Source organism: Caretta caretta, chromosome 19, assembly GCF_965140235.1.
Source record: "Caretta caretta isolate rCarCar2 chromosome 19, rCarCar1.hap1, whole genome shotgun sequence".
Classification (NCBI taxonomy): Eukaryota; Metazoa; Chordata; order Testudines; family Cheloniidae; genus Caretta; species Caretta caretta.
The window spans coordinates 15,765,022-15,778,888 of NC_134224.1; the positions used below are offsets into that span (position 1 = coordinate 15,765,022).

Genomic DNA, 13,867 nt, shown 5'->3' on the forward strand with positions numbered 1-13,867 from the left:
CTATCAGCTGGCCCTGCAGCGAGGGAGGCAGTCATACTGTGGGGCTAGGCACATCTCCCCTTAAAGGGATCAGTCACCCTGTGACAGGGCATCATTAAACCTGAGGGGTCTGGGGGGAGGGCTGGAGGAAACGGATCAAAGGTGAGGATCCTGGATTTTGTCATTTGATGGCGTAGGACTCAGCTTTGGAACTGGAGCCTCCTTCGAAGTGGAGCCCAGAGGAAAAGGAGCATGGTCCCTTTCCCCTTCATTAATCCCGACACTTCTGCTGTGCCCAGCACTGGCTGTGCAAACCAATGTACCACATTATCCCCGATTCTTTTGCAATGCTGCCGCTCACTCTCTGTGACTAATAGCAAAAGCACTTACAGCTGTCTTCTTCCTCCATAAACACTTTGCTGACATAGCAGGCATAGACGAATCCAAAGAGCTTCAAAACAAAAACACAGAGAGAAAAGCCAATTATTTGGAGCTCGAGACATGTGAAACCAGACAGATAGCCAGGGTCGGAAGTAGCAGCAGTGGACATGGGCAGACTATCCAGAGCGAATAATCTATCAAGTCAATTTAATCTCCTTATCTTGCTCACCCATTACCTGCAAACAGATTTAGAAGGTTACAAATTTCTTCGTAAATTTCAATTTCACAATCTGTTCCTGTTGGGTGAAATTCAGAGGGGCCAGCACGGACCTATGCATCCTCAGCCCTGTGGGCTAAAGTGGGATTAACTAATATTAACCATGTTTATTACGGCAGTGGTCTGGGACCAACTGAGAATGGTGCCCCATTGCACTAGGCGCTGCACAGAAGGGTAAATGGTGCATAGGCCTGGTGCAGGTTTTCTGCATGGGACGAATTTTACCCTTTGGCTCTGTTTTCAACTCTGTTCATGGCAGGTGACAGGTCACCTAAATCACATGGCATTAGTCCTGGCCTCTGATGAGATGTCCAGAAACCAATTTAAGACAAACCAGCCCAGCATGTATGTTTAGACAAGCGCTCAGCAGGTGAGTGGGAGGGATATGTCCTAGCACCTTGGCCAGAAGGGTTCTGTGACATCAGTCCGTACTGGTGGTGACAGCATTTGGGGAGAGCTCTTTTGGGACAGGATTATGGGGCTCTGTTGGAGCTGGAAGGGGTCTGCCCTTGCCCTCCACACTTCAAATCCCTCCAGTTTGTTCTATGAAGTTGGAACTGGGGAACAAAGGTGGAGCTCTCTTTGGTTCCAATATTTGCACTTCATGGGCTCTGTCTGCAGGAGGCCTCATTGCCTGAGTCACTTACACCTGGACTGGACAAAGCACTGGGGTCCTGGACTAAATGGAAGATGGTCCCGTCACTGACCCCAGGGTCCTCAGAGGTGGCCTGCGGCACCAGATGCACTTTGCTCCATGGCATGGCAAAGGCAGGAGTGGATTTCTCAAGCGGTGCTGCTGTGGGAGGTGTGTGCTGGAAACTGGGACTGAACTCGCAGGTACTATGCAGAGGGAGATATCTCTGGCCTTGTTCCCCTTGCAGACCCTGCCAGGCCACACACCCTGCCTGCATGAGAGGCCACCTGACCTGACAGGAAGCCTGCCATTAGCTCGGAGACATCAAGCTGCAGAGGCTGGTGGGAAGCAGGCCCTTCTCAAAGCTCACGTGACCCATTCCCACTCACTCTGAGTCCTGGCCCTACCCCCAACCAAAGACTGCTGCTGCCAAGGCTGGTAGGAGCCAGCCCAGGTCATGTCTGGCAGATGTTTGGTGTTCCACTAGGACTGGGTCCACCCTGTTGCCGGCTCCATCCAGCTCCCCCATTGCCAGGCAGAGTCATGAATCAGCACTTGATGCACTCAACCTTTTATTTTATTTTATTGGGCTTGTCATTCATGAGGCTGCATGAGGGAGCCCTTCAGTTATTAATCGGGACATGGGGGAGGGCTGTGTGTGTGCAATAAAAGTGCACCCGTTTTTAAACCCTGCCTTGCAGCTCTCCTTTAAAACCTTCCCCTCCAGCATCCCCTTTCTGTGTCTCTCCGGCAATTATTTCTGCTTCCAGCCCAGCCAAGGACACATTCACAATTGCTTAAACTCCTGGCATCTTTCTGCCTGTTGACAACTCACTAGCAGCCTCTGGTGTAGGAAGCTGCCAGACAGGGAGATGAGAGCAGTGGCCTCAGTCCACACAGTTCTGGGAATGTGTCGCTCAGCTCTTTTGTTGGCTCTCATTGTGAGCATGATTTCTGAGTCAACATTTCGCACACACAAAACATCACATTTCCGGGGGGCTTTTCAGGCACAGAGTTGTCTGCTCTGCTCCTCCGCTGTTCACACCTCGAGCACCACCAGCCCAGAGAGGAGCTGATATGACACATTATATTACCAACATCTCCTCTGTAGCACACGGCGCTAATGTACGCTAACACACTGGGAGGTCACCAGCTGGAATGTGCCAGATTAGCTCCCCCCGATATATTAGTGCCTCAGCTGCATTCCTTTCTTCCATTCCTTCTACAATTCAAACCAAAGGGAAAGGAGCGAAGTTGGTAGTTTATAACCCAGGCAGCTTAATGCTCATGGCTCCATTATCTGCTAGGGTGAAATTTACCAGGTGCAGAGGACTTAAGTGTGCTTTGTGATGGCCTTCTGCATAAGGGTGAATTTCACCCTAGATCTTTAAGTGATTCCGCCACACCTCTTGTTATTATTCATTCCATGATTTAACTAGACACTAGAGATAAATTTACAATAAGAACACCAGGATTGCTCTTTTAGTATTTCTTAAAGATCAGCACCAGTTCCCACCACACCTCCCAATTTCACTTTGAAAATAACATGGTCCCAATAGCCTCTAAGTGGTGGCTTTTGGGAGCGGCAAGGGATTGAAATGACTTCATCCAGCGCTGGTGGCCCAGAGATCCTCAAAGCGATTTAGGTGCCTAGCTCCCACTGATTCCAACGGGAGTGAGACGCCTAAATACCTTTGAGGTTGTGGGCTGATGGCTCTACAGCATTTCAGTTCCTTGAGTGGTTTCTGTGGGTGTCACAGGTGCAAGGGCATCATACAATAACATGGGCCCCTGAATGGTACATCGCAGCTGAGTGGAAATAGAGGATTTTTACTTTTTTTTCTAAAAAAAAGATTTTTGAAAAAAATGCATAACACTTTGTCCAGTTTTACAGGACATCCATTAAGAGTGCGACCTCCTCTCGGGGCCATCCTGGTGTGTCGAACTTCACCCTGTTGGTTTATGTTGAATGGAATCACAGCTGCATTATGCACAGTTAAAGGGGATCATTAATAGAGACAGGCCTAGAATCCCAAATCTGGAGGGAAAAGTCTCCTTTGTCTTTTGGGGACGTTCTGATCCAGATTCAGTTCTGGGCTTGGCTTTAGCATGGGCCAGAACTAGAACACGCTGAATCCAAATGTTCCAGAACTTTGGGGAAAATTTGGATTCAGACCCAAATCCCATGTCTCAGCCTCCTCCACCTTCATAAATAATGCTAACTTTGTATTTCTGTAGGGGTCCTGCACCCATTGACAGGGAACCCCTGAAATACAGCTGACTCTGGGCTGCAGTGTTACAGCCATTCAGTGTTAGCAAGGGTACACAATAATTTCTAGGAAAGTCAGGAACAGATGACTGATCAGGATATGTTCTCAGTGAGCTGGCTGGCTCTCCATTGCCCTGCGCTGGGTGTAGCCATCTAGGAACACAGGAATCTACCCATGGCAAGGTTTGCAGATCAGCTCTTTGCACCCACTTTGCACAAGAGTACAAGTGCAGGGTAATGGAGTGTCAGGCCCACTTAGGGCATGTCTACACTGCAATCACAGGTGTGACTGTGATTTGATCAACTAGGTTGAGTAACAACAGCAGTGAAGCCTTGGGGGCACAGGCTAGTCCCACGCACCCAGGACCACGGGTACCTACTCAAGCAGCGGCGGCCAATGCTGCTGTGATGTCACTGCTGTTGTTATTGGAGGGGGCTAGACCCAAGCTATCGCGGGTATGGCTACACCTGCTGCAGTCACACCAAGACCTTACTCTGGTGCTGTTACATTGGGTTTACACCACTGGGCCTGATTCTCTTCTCACCTGAAACCAGGAGTAACTCCAATGGAGTCAAAGCATGTGCATCAGGCCCAGGATCTTTGCTATTGCTCATTCTAGCACCCTCAGGAATCACATGGGAGGGACATGAGATCTGGATCCCCTTACCGCAAGGAATATCTGCATGGCGCTGCTCACTACCTCGATGTACTGGTAATCGAGCAGGCATCCAGTGACAGTGATGACGTGATGGTCCTCGGGGGCCAGGTTTGAGTTCATCACCGGCGTCACCAGGCAGCCGGGCCCATTCTCCATCCACCATGAGCGGTGCAGCGAGGTATTAAAGGTCATGATGAAGTCCCGGTCCTATGGGAGAGGAACATGGGAACACAAGCACAGAGTGAGCCACCCCCTTTCTATAGGAACCGTTCCCCAGGAGAGGGCACTCCCAGTTCCCAGGGTATGATGGTGTTGAACATTTAGAGCCTCTATTCAGGGTGACCACTAGGAAGCGCACAGCAAGGAAGTAAGGATCTTTGTAAGCAGAAAATAAAGACAGTCCTGCATTTACCCTGACCATGGTGTCCTGAGTCTCTGTAATTGCTACATGGTGTCAGCAATGGGATTCGAACCCACGTCTCCATATGGAAACAATGACACCCAAAACAAACCATCAAAGGCCTGATTTTCAGAGGTATGGAGCCCTCCCAGCTCTTGGTGAAGTCAGTGGGAGTTGCAGGTCCACTCCCCAAAGCAGCACCAAGAGTAACAAGGCTTCACAGGGGAAGGGACACTCAGTGTAGTGCTCTGTCCCCTCATGCAGTGGCTGGGTCGCGGACGGGCTGATGAGCCTGCAACAGCATCAGCCAGCAGACCTGGGCCTTTTAGTGCAGGCAACAGTGGCTCATGCATTAAGATCCAGAAATCCCACATTCTAACCCCACTGATGCCACACCCTGCCCCACGGGGCGTGGCGTTACATTACAGTGCACACGTACTTCTGCACCGAACGATGAATCATATTTGTATAGCGCATCGTTACTATGTCTCTCCTTGCATCACCAATCTGATTTATTAATAATTAGCAGCACCCCTGGACCTTCTCTAGCATCTTCTATCTTCTATTCAAGGATCTCAGAGCATTTTAGAGCGGTTCAGGAGTTTAGCCTTATAATCCCTGTCAAATGGGGAAACTGGCTCTCCGTCCCATCAGTGTAAATCTAGAGTTACTTCCCTGGAGTGACTCCACATTCACACACGTTACTTATGCGCAGAGTTGGTCCAGAGAAGTTAGCTGACTTGCCCCAGGCCACACCGGAAATCTAAGGCACAGCAGGGACGAGAATCAGAGGAGCTCCACTGACTTCCATGGGGCTCTGTTGATTTATACCAGCTGAGGACTAAGCCCCACGTCTCTCCAGCCTGCCAGCCCTGTGCTTCCATGTCCTCCCAAAGGGCTACAGCAGCACAGGAGAGGGCAGCTGCATGCTGTACAATCACATGTGCCTGCAAGCGCTTGAGCTGAGGACGCTGCGGCATCTTCGAGGTTCCTGTGGGATCCCAGCCTGGTTTTGCAAGCCCCAGGACTGGTTCCTTTGCACAAGCAGCACCTGTATCTCCTGACGTGCAACGGGACTGTTGCAGGTTCTCTCAGCACTGGCTACACCATGTGAAACTCACAAGATCGTCAGAGCATGTGTAACCCCGACAGACCCCGGTTGTCGGTGGGATCGAACCTGGGGCCTCTGGAGCTTAGTGCATGAGCCTCTACCAAGGGAGCTAAAAGTCAACTGGCTCTTAGCTCAGGATGTAGAGCAGACTCCTTTAACTCTCTCTAGGTCATCTCGGTGCCACTAGATGGGACAGAGCCCCACCCCAGAAGGTGTGTGGGTTACACATGGACTCAGCACCTGGAGAACCAGCACCATAACACTCCAGCAAAGCCCCTGGCCAGGTCCATTTCTTGGTTCTGAGATGCAGATGGATTCTCCTTCTCCCCAGCATGGTTTGAGTGCATTGGGCAGCACTGCCAGTGAGACAGACAAACAGACCCCCACCACGAAGGCTTTGCTCCTGGATGTCTCTGCCTGGTAAGCCCATTGACATGCTTTGGAGCTCTCCATGGTTGATCTCCCTGAGCTTTTAGATCTCTGCTTCATACACAGCAGGCCTGCCCCTGCAAGACACGGCTTGGAAGGATAAGATGCTGCTCCTCTAATCCTCCCAGCCCAGCGCCTGCACCCACCTGATAGCAGACTTGCAAGATGCAAAGCTGAAATTTAATTGAGCCAGCAATACGTGGGCCGGGGCTCCCTTCCAGGAGTGACCAGATGAACGCACAGCACGATCAACACAGCTGCCCCTGCTTACAGAGCAGAAGTACAGATCGGACTTAAAGACTTAGCACTCCTGCAGCCATGCTTTCTTTGGGTGAGCCGCAGGGAACGCTCGCATCTGAAAGCATTACTGTGGGCAGGTTCCCCGAAAAGCAGAGAGGCCTCTCCAGCATCCAGCGCACAGGGGAGAGTGGCTGCACCGCTTCCGGAGCAGAGAGCCACTTCAGTACCCTGCATATCTCCCAGCTCTGCTGGCGTCTGATAGCAAACCACAGCAGTCTCTCTCAGCACTGCCAGGAGCACCGAACATGAGGCACCAAACCCCGATGGCAGGGTCCGGACCCAGGGGAGTTTGGCAAAGAGCAGCCCCACAGTGCGCTGACAAAACTTTTAAATTTTTTTGTGACAGAAGTCAGGGTTTTTGTCAAAAAGAATTGTTTTGTGAAGAAAATAGTTTTTGACCAAAAAATGGGTATTTATTTTTTAAAAAAAGGTTTCCCCTCCCCCCCCCCAAGTTTTTGGCAACCAAAAACAGTTGGCAACATTTTTGATTTAAAGCCAAAAGTTTGGGTTTTGGGTTGTCAGAAGCCACACACACACGCACACACACACAGTCGGTGTTTTGGTTTTTCAGTAAAAAGCAGATTTTTTTCTTTTCTCATTTTCACTGAAAATTTTCATGGGGGAAACAAAATAATTTCCCAAGAAGCAACAGGTGGGAGACTAATAGACAGGGACACCTGAAGACAGAACATTCAACTGGGCACAGGAGACCTAGGGTCTATTCCTCGCTCTGCTGCTGGGCGACCTTCACCAAGGCACTTCAGCTCTCCGTGCCTCAGTTTCTCCATCTGTACAATGGAGAAATGATAGTAACCTCCTTAGTAAAGCACTGTGGGATCTACTGATGACAAGCACTAGATAAGAGCTAGGGGGTTCTTTTTATTATTTAATAATAATAATAACAATGCCGTTTGGGGGACATAAAAGAGGGCCCAAAGGGCCCCTCATGTTTCTGCAGATGCAGCTGACATGCCCACAATAGGCACCCAATGTTTGGGACGTTTGGGAAAGCTTGGTGAGCTTGGTTTCCATGTCTGCTGGGCTTCTGCACAGCCTGCCCCATCCACGACTTGAAACTGGAAGAGCCGAACTACGCACAGAACGAGACAGAGACAAGAGAGCAAGAGAGATTGCCACAGCCCAAGCACAAGTGGAAAGAGCAGAAATCTCAGGGAAGTGACACCTCTTTAGCAAAGAGGATCAATAACCCAGGTTTGTAGACTCAGGAGGCTCAGAGAGTTTCAAACAAGCATCCCGTCTCCACATCCCAGTGCAACCCTACAATAACAAACCGGCAGGTGCACTTCCTGAGGCTCCTTGGCAACTCTAGCCTGCTCCCAAGTCTGCACAGCCCAGTGCTCATAGGCAGCCCTACGATAACAAAACAGTGGGTCAGTCTGCGGGAGAGGAAAAAATCCCACAAAGAGAAATTTCACTTTCCAACATCTACGAGGGATTCATGAAAAACCTGGATTTTAAAAACTTCAAAATATTATCTTGGCAGCATCTTCTGGCAGTTGTCAAAAGAGAGGAATGCCCACTCCAGGCATCCTGCAGCGACACATGGGGGCTGTGTGGAGCAGACCCTGGTCTCTGGGCACGCATTGCCTGTTTCTCTGCATTCCAGCTCTTTGACAGCATAAGATTTCCCGGCTTCTTCTGAACACCAGTTTACAGCTCTCCCTGCTGCCGTTAATTTTAACAACACAAACTTTTATTAATAATTTCATGTTATCAGAATGGTTTTGCTGAGATTTATTGCTCCAACGGCTGAGAGCTTTCGAGCAAACAGCAGCAGTCCCACATCTTTGCACAATCTGCACTTTTGCTTCGCTCCTTTTCCTCTTTGTGAGATCGCAGGGCCTGTTTCTCCCTTGCCTTGTGCCCTGTCCTGTCATTTAAAGCAGAGCAAAATGTTACCATTGGGATCTGGTCGTAGGCCCACTTTGCATTGATTGATGTAAATAACGACACTAGGTACAAAGCACAAGAGAATCAGGCCCCTGGAGCCTGAGGTCCAGACCGACCCCCCAGTGTAGAGCAACTAGGTCGATGGATGAATGATTCCGTGGTGTTCCCCCACCCCTTCCATCCCTGCAGGTTGTGTCCACACTAGGAGGTTGTGCCGGCAGAGCTACAGCGCTCTAGTCCCTGGAGTGTCGACAGACCCTACCTGATGTAGCTGTGCCGGCAAAGCAGTTGGGTGTAGCCCAGACCTCAGAGGTGCACAGGGAGTCACTGCGCTGAGTGACACGGAGCTAGTTGTACACAGCCCCTTTTCTGGCTGTAACTGCCTGTTAAGCGCCTGTTTCTCACTACAGTGACACACGGATGGATCCTGCAGCAGCTGCAGCAAGAGCCGCAGCCTTGGCTTATGAAATTGTGTTGTCGGATTCATGCAATCCATAAACTCAGGCGGCGCTAAATGATTAACGAGCACCCTGAAATTCCCAATTAATCAGTCTCATTAATTTTGCTCCCCTACGCTCCACATTCCAATCCGCAGCCTCATTCCCTTCCGAAGCCGCCCACCCCATCGCCCTCGCCACCCTGCCCTTCCTGGGATGCTGATGGATCTAAGTAACAGAATGGAAAGCCAGCAGCGCTATCCATCTCTGTCGGGTGGGGAAATGGAGCTGGTGTTTCAGAGAGTGATTTCGCCCATTGCCACTAAATGCACACATCCCTTTAGATTTAGTGAAGGTGTCACTCACTGCCTTTCAGGGCAGGCTGGGGAGGGAGCACCTTGGTTGTTTTGAAGAGATAAAGAAGCAACAGTCGCCCTGCATGGTGTTTACATGGGAGATTACTCTGTATGCCTCCCTCCATGCGTGCTGCCAGCCAGATATGCAGGTGCTGTCCTGGCACAGGGAAGGAATGCACGGCTCGGCCCCATTGATGGTGAGCAGGTTGTCTTGGGGGCTCTTCTAGAGCCATTGAGATGCCGCTGTCCTTCCCTGCAACCCAGAAATGAGCCCCTGTAGAACCCCGTGGGAGTGACCCTGTTTGGTGGCTCTCCAGATGCCGTTAGAAGAGGCATCAGTGAGCACCAAAGAACAACATGTCCCAATTGCTCTTTCTGTGGTGTGAGCACCGGGGTCATGTCAATGTGGGGTGGAAACAACCAGCATGGCGTGAAATCATGTAGGTTGAATCCTGGGGAGCAGAAACTATCTCTGGTCTGAAAGAATCACAGTATGGGTCGTGTGAGGAGAAACTGTTGCCGGACAAAAGTACAGCAACCAGAATGCCCCAGAAAGAAAGAGTTGCAAGGAGCAGCCATCGTGAGAAAATAACGCTGCATACAAATCACTGGGAGGAGAAATCACTGGTGCCTGCATGCCATGAGGAGATCAAAATACCATGAGGAGAGACCATCACACCCAGAACCTGTGAGGAGAAAAATAGTGACCAAAACAAGACTCATGAGCAACCCTTGGACCGAGACCACTGCCTGTCATACCGACCATTATCGTCACGTTGTTTCCATGTACTCCCCTGTCTGTCTCCATCTGTTGTCTCTTGTCTTATTCTTAGTCTGGAAACTCTTTGGGGCAGGGACCATCTTTGTTCTATGTTCGTAGAGCACCTAGCACCATGAGGTGCTGGTCCATAACTAAGGCTCCCAGCCTCTACAGTAGTAATCATCATAATTAATAATAAAATTGGGGGCAGTGCCCAGCCCTTACAGACAGCTTGACAAAAACAAACCGGTGAGTGCTGTACAGGCTACAGGAGCTACCCCAAAAGCCAGCGTGTGCCGCTCTGTGCTCAGGAGAGAACCGACAATAACAAGCCACTATGCGCAGTCCAGGGCTCCTGGGCTTCCCTGCTGCACAGCGTGCTCGTCCACCCGCCAGGGCGTCGTTCACATTCTTACACAGAGTCCGAGGGGCAGAGACCTTCCAGCCCTGTGACGCTGGACTCTAGCCCATCTGCCCACGACCCGTCCCTTGCTCTGAAGTCTGCACTGTGTTTCCAATGCCTGGAATTGGTGCCACTGGACACACAGTGAAGAAGTCTGCAGTTTTCATGGGTTGTAATATGAAGCGAGTGGAGCACTGAAGATGAAAAAACATAGAAGGGCGGAGATGGCGGAGGGGAAACACACCAGCTCTTCAATTCTGGAGACATGGAGTGAAAGAAGTGGAGAAAGAAGTGGTTCGGGACTATTTAGAAAAGCTGGACGAGCACAAGTCCATGGGGCCGGATGCGCTGCATCCGAGAGTGCTAAAGGAGTTGGTGGATGTGATTGCAGAGCCTTGGCCATTATCTTTGAAAACTCATGGTGATCGGGGAAGTCCCGGACAACTGGAAAAAGGCTAATGAAGTGCCCATCTTTAAAAAAGGGAAGAAGGAGGATCCTGGGAACTACAGGCCAGTCAGCCTCACCTCAGTCCCTGGAAAAATCATGGAGCAGGTCCTCAAGGAATCAATTCTGAAGCACTTACATGAGAGGAAAGTGATCAAGAACAGTTGGCATGGATTCATCAAGGGCAAGTCATGCCTGTCTAATCTAATTGCCTTCTATGACAAGATAACTGGCTCTGTGGATGAGGGGAAAGCGGTGGACGTGTTGTTCCTTGACTTTAGCTAAGCTTTTGACATGGTCTCCCACAGTATTCTTGCCAGCAAGTTAAAGAAGGATGGGCTGGATGAATGGACTATAAGGTGGATAGAAAGTTGGCTAGATTGTCAGGCTCAACAGGTAGTGATCAATGGCTCCATGTCTAGTTGGCAGCCGGTACCAAGTGGAGTGCCCCAAGGGTCGGTCCTCGGGCCGGTTTTGTTCAATATCTTCATAAATGATCTGGAGGATGGTGTGGATTGCACCCTCAGCAAGTTTGCAGATGACACTAAACTGGGAGGAGTGGTAGATACGCTGGAGGGTAGGGATAGGATAGAGAGGGCCCTAGACAAATTAGAGGATTGGGCCAAAAGAAATCTGATGAGGTTCAACAAGGACAAGTGCAGAGTCCTGCACTTAGGACTGAAGAACCCCATGCACCGCTACAGACTAGGGACCGAATGGCTAGGCAGCAGTTCTGCAGAAAAGGACCTAGGGGTTACAGTGGACGAGAAGCTGGATATGAGTCAACAGTGTGCCCTTGTTGCCAAGAAGGCAAATCACATTTTGGGATGTATAAGTAGGGGCATTGCCAGTAGATTGAGGGACATGATCGTTCCCCTCTATTCAACATTGGTGAGGCCTCATCTGGAGTACTGTGTCCAGTTTTGGGCTCCGCACTACAAGAAGGATGTGGAAAAATTGGAAAGCATCCAGCGGAGGGCAACAAAAATGATTAGGGGACTGTAACACATGACTTATGAGGAGAGGCTGAGGGAACTGGGATTGTTTAGTCTGTGGAAGAGAAGAATGAGGGGGGATTTGATAGCTGCTTTCAACTACTTGAAAGGGGGTTCCAAAGAGGATGGCTCTAGACTTGTTCTCAGTGGTAGCTGATGCCAGAACAAGGAGTAATGGTCTGAAGTTGCAGCGGGGGAGGTTTAGGTTGGATATTAGGAAAAACTTTTTCACTAGGAGGGTGGTGAAACACTGGAATGTGTTTCCTAGGGAGGTGGTGGAATCTCCTTCCTTAGAAGTTTTTAAGGTCAGGCTTGACAAAGCCCTGGCTGGGATGATTTAGTTGGGGATTGGTCCTGCTTTGAGCAGGGGGTTGGACTAGATGACCTCCTGAGTCCCTTCCAACCCTCATATTCTATGATTCTGTGAAATCTGGACTCCTTTGAAGTGAGTGGCAAAACTCCCATTGATTTCAGTGGAGCCAGGATTTCACCCCAGCCGCTGCAAATCTGGTGAGGTTAAAAGTAGAAACCAAGTTTGGAGCCTTGGCATATTCATCCAGACAATCCTTGTCCCCCTCCCCACACAGCCACAAAGCTCCACTAAGAGAGACTCAGAAAAGAGTTGGCCAAAAACCAGAATTTCCATCCCGCAGCAAATTCCAAGATTTTGAAATTCAGCCTCACCCTAAATTCGGCTGAAAACCTGAAATCTCAGAATTTTTTACAAAAAGAAATATTCTGAAAATATTTTGTTCTGACCTTCTCAAAATCTAAAAGGTTTTGACTTTATTATTTTGGCTCATCCAACATACCATACAAGTCAAAATGATTACGTCGGAACAAATCATTTTGACCTTATTGAAATGAAACATTTAGTTAATTTCCCACAAAAATGTTGACAAAATCGCTACATTCCTGCAAAACATTCCAAATTCATTGACTCTCCACTTTCCAACTGTCTCTGTAGCTTTGTCGGTCCCAGGATCTGAGAGAGACAAGGAGGGGGAGGAAACATCTTTTATTGGACCCACTCAGCTGGTGAAAGAGACACGCTTTTGAGCACCACAGAGCTCTTCAGGGTTCCCCAGAGCTCTGTGTAGTTTGAACGCTTGTCTCTCACCAACAGAAGTTGGTCCAATAAAAGATTTTGCCTCACCCACCTTGTCTCTCGTTTTCCAACTGAAAGATGCTCCGCTGGAAATGTTTTGACCAGCTGCAACTCAGGACTGGGATAGCTGGCGGTGCTGCAAGTCAGGGCCGAGGGACACCAACAGAGCTGTGTGTGCGGAGGCCAGGTGATGTTGCAGGTGACAACTGAGGTGCAGCTAAATCCTTATTCCCACAGAGTCTGAGCACGTCCCCCACCATCAATAGAACTTTATCCTCCCAACACCGCTGTGCAGTAGGGAAGTATCATCCCACTTTACAGATAGGGAACCAAGGCACAGGGCAGATTAAGTGACTTCCCCAAGGTCACTCAAGGACACCCAGTCTCCAGAGCCTCAGTCCAACGCCCAATTCACTACACCGTCCTTCGAACAGCAGCTGAGCTGCATTTGAGGGAAACATACAGATCACTTAGCCCCACCGCCTCTCCCAAGCCAGAGCTATCGGCTCATCAGTCTCTGCAGTGCTACGGTGGAAAGAAAGAAAGAAAGAAAGAAAGAAAGAAAGAAAGAAAGAAAGAAAGAAAGAAAGTTGCAAACCTGTAAGCAGCTACAATGGCACAAGTGGTGATGCCCTGCGCCCTCCCTCCCCAGCGCTGCTCTTCCCCAGCACCATGACCTCCATGTGCATGAGGAATACCAGACGTAAGGGGAAGGATGTGAAACCCAAGAGGCAGGGATGCCAGGCTGATCAATGGCTCTGGAGGAGCCAGCGCTCAGTGCCATTAGAGAGGTAATTACCTGTGACAGGTGTCCAACTTCCAGGTAAAAGCAGATGATGAATGCGTTCCATCCAACCCACAGCACCAGCCACACCGCGTACTGGGGAGAGAAAGAGACAGAGGCTCAGAAATGCAGAAGGGCAAAACGGTCCTTAGCAGCAGGAGAGAAAAGCAGCTGGGTGGCGTGAGACTTTGCCAGGGGGCTCTGCCCTCGGGCAGGGCATTTGAAGGAG

General features: G+C 49.9%; 1 protein-coding gene across 1 annotated transcript in view; it reads right to left on the reverse strand.

The window, feature by feature from the left end:
• NKAIN1 (sodium/potassium transporting ATPase interacting 1) overlaps window positions 1–13,867 on the reverse strand; it is a 209,135-nt gene that overhangs the window by 44,686 nt on the left and 150,582 nt on the right. The window contains exons 3-5 of the mRNA XM_048826180.2: window positions 13,654–13,734; window positions 4,209–4,406; window positions 370–430 (exon numbers count right to left, since the gene is read on the reverse strand). Coding sequence (XP_048682137.1) covers window positions 370–430; window positions 4,209–4,406; window positions 13,654–13,734 — 340 coding nt within the window. The remainder of the gene's footprint in view (window positions 1–369; window positions 431–4,208; window positions 4,407–13,653; window positions 13,735–13,867) is intronic.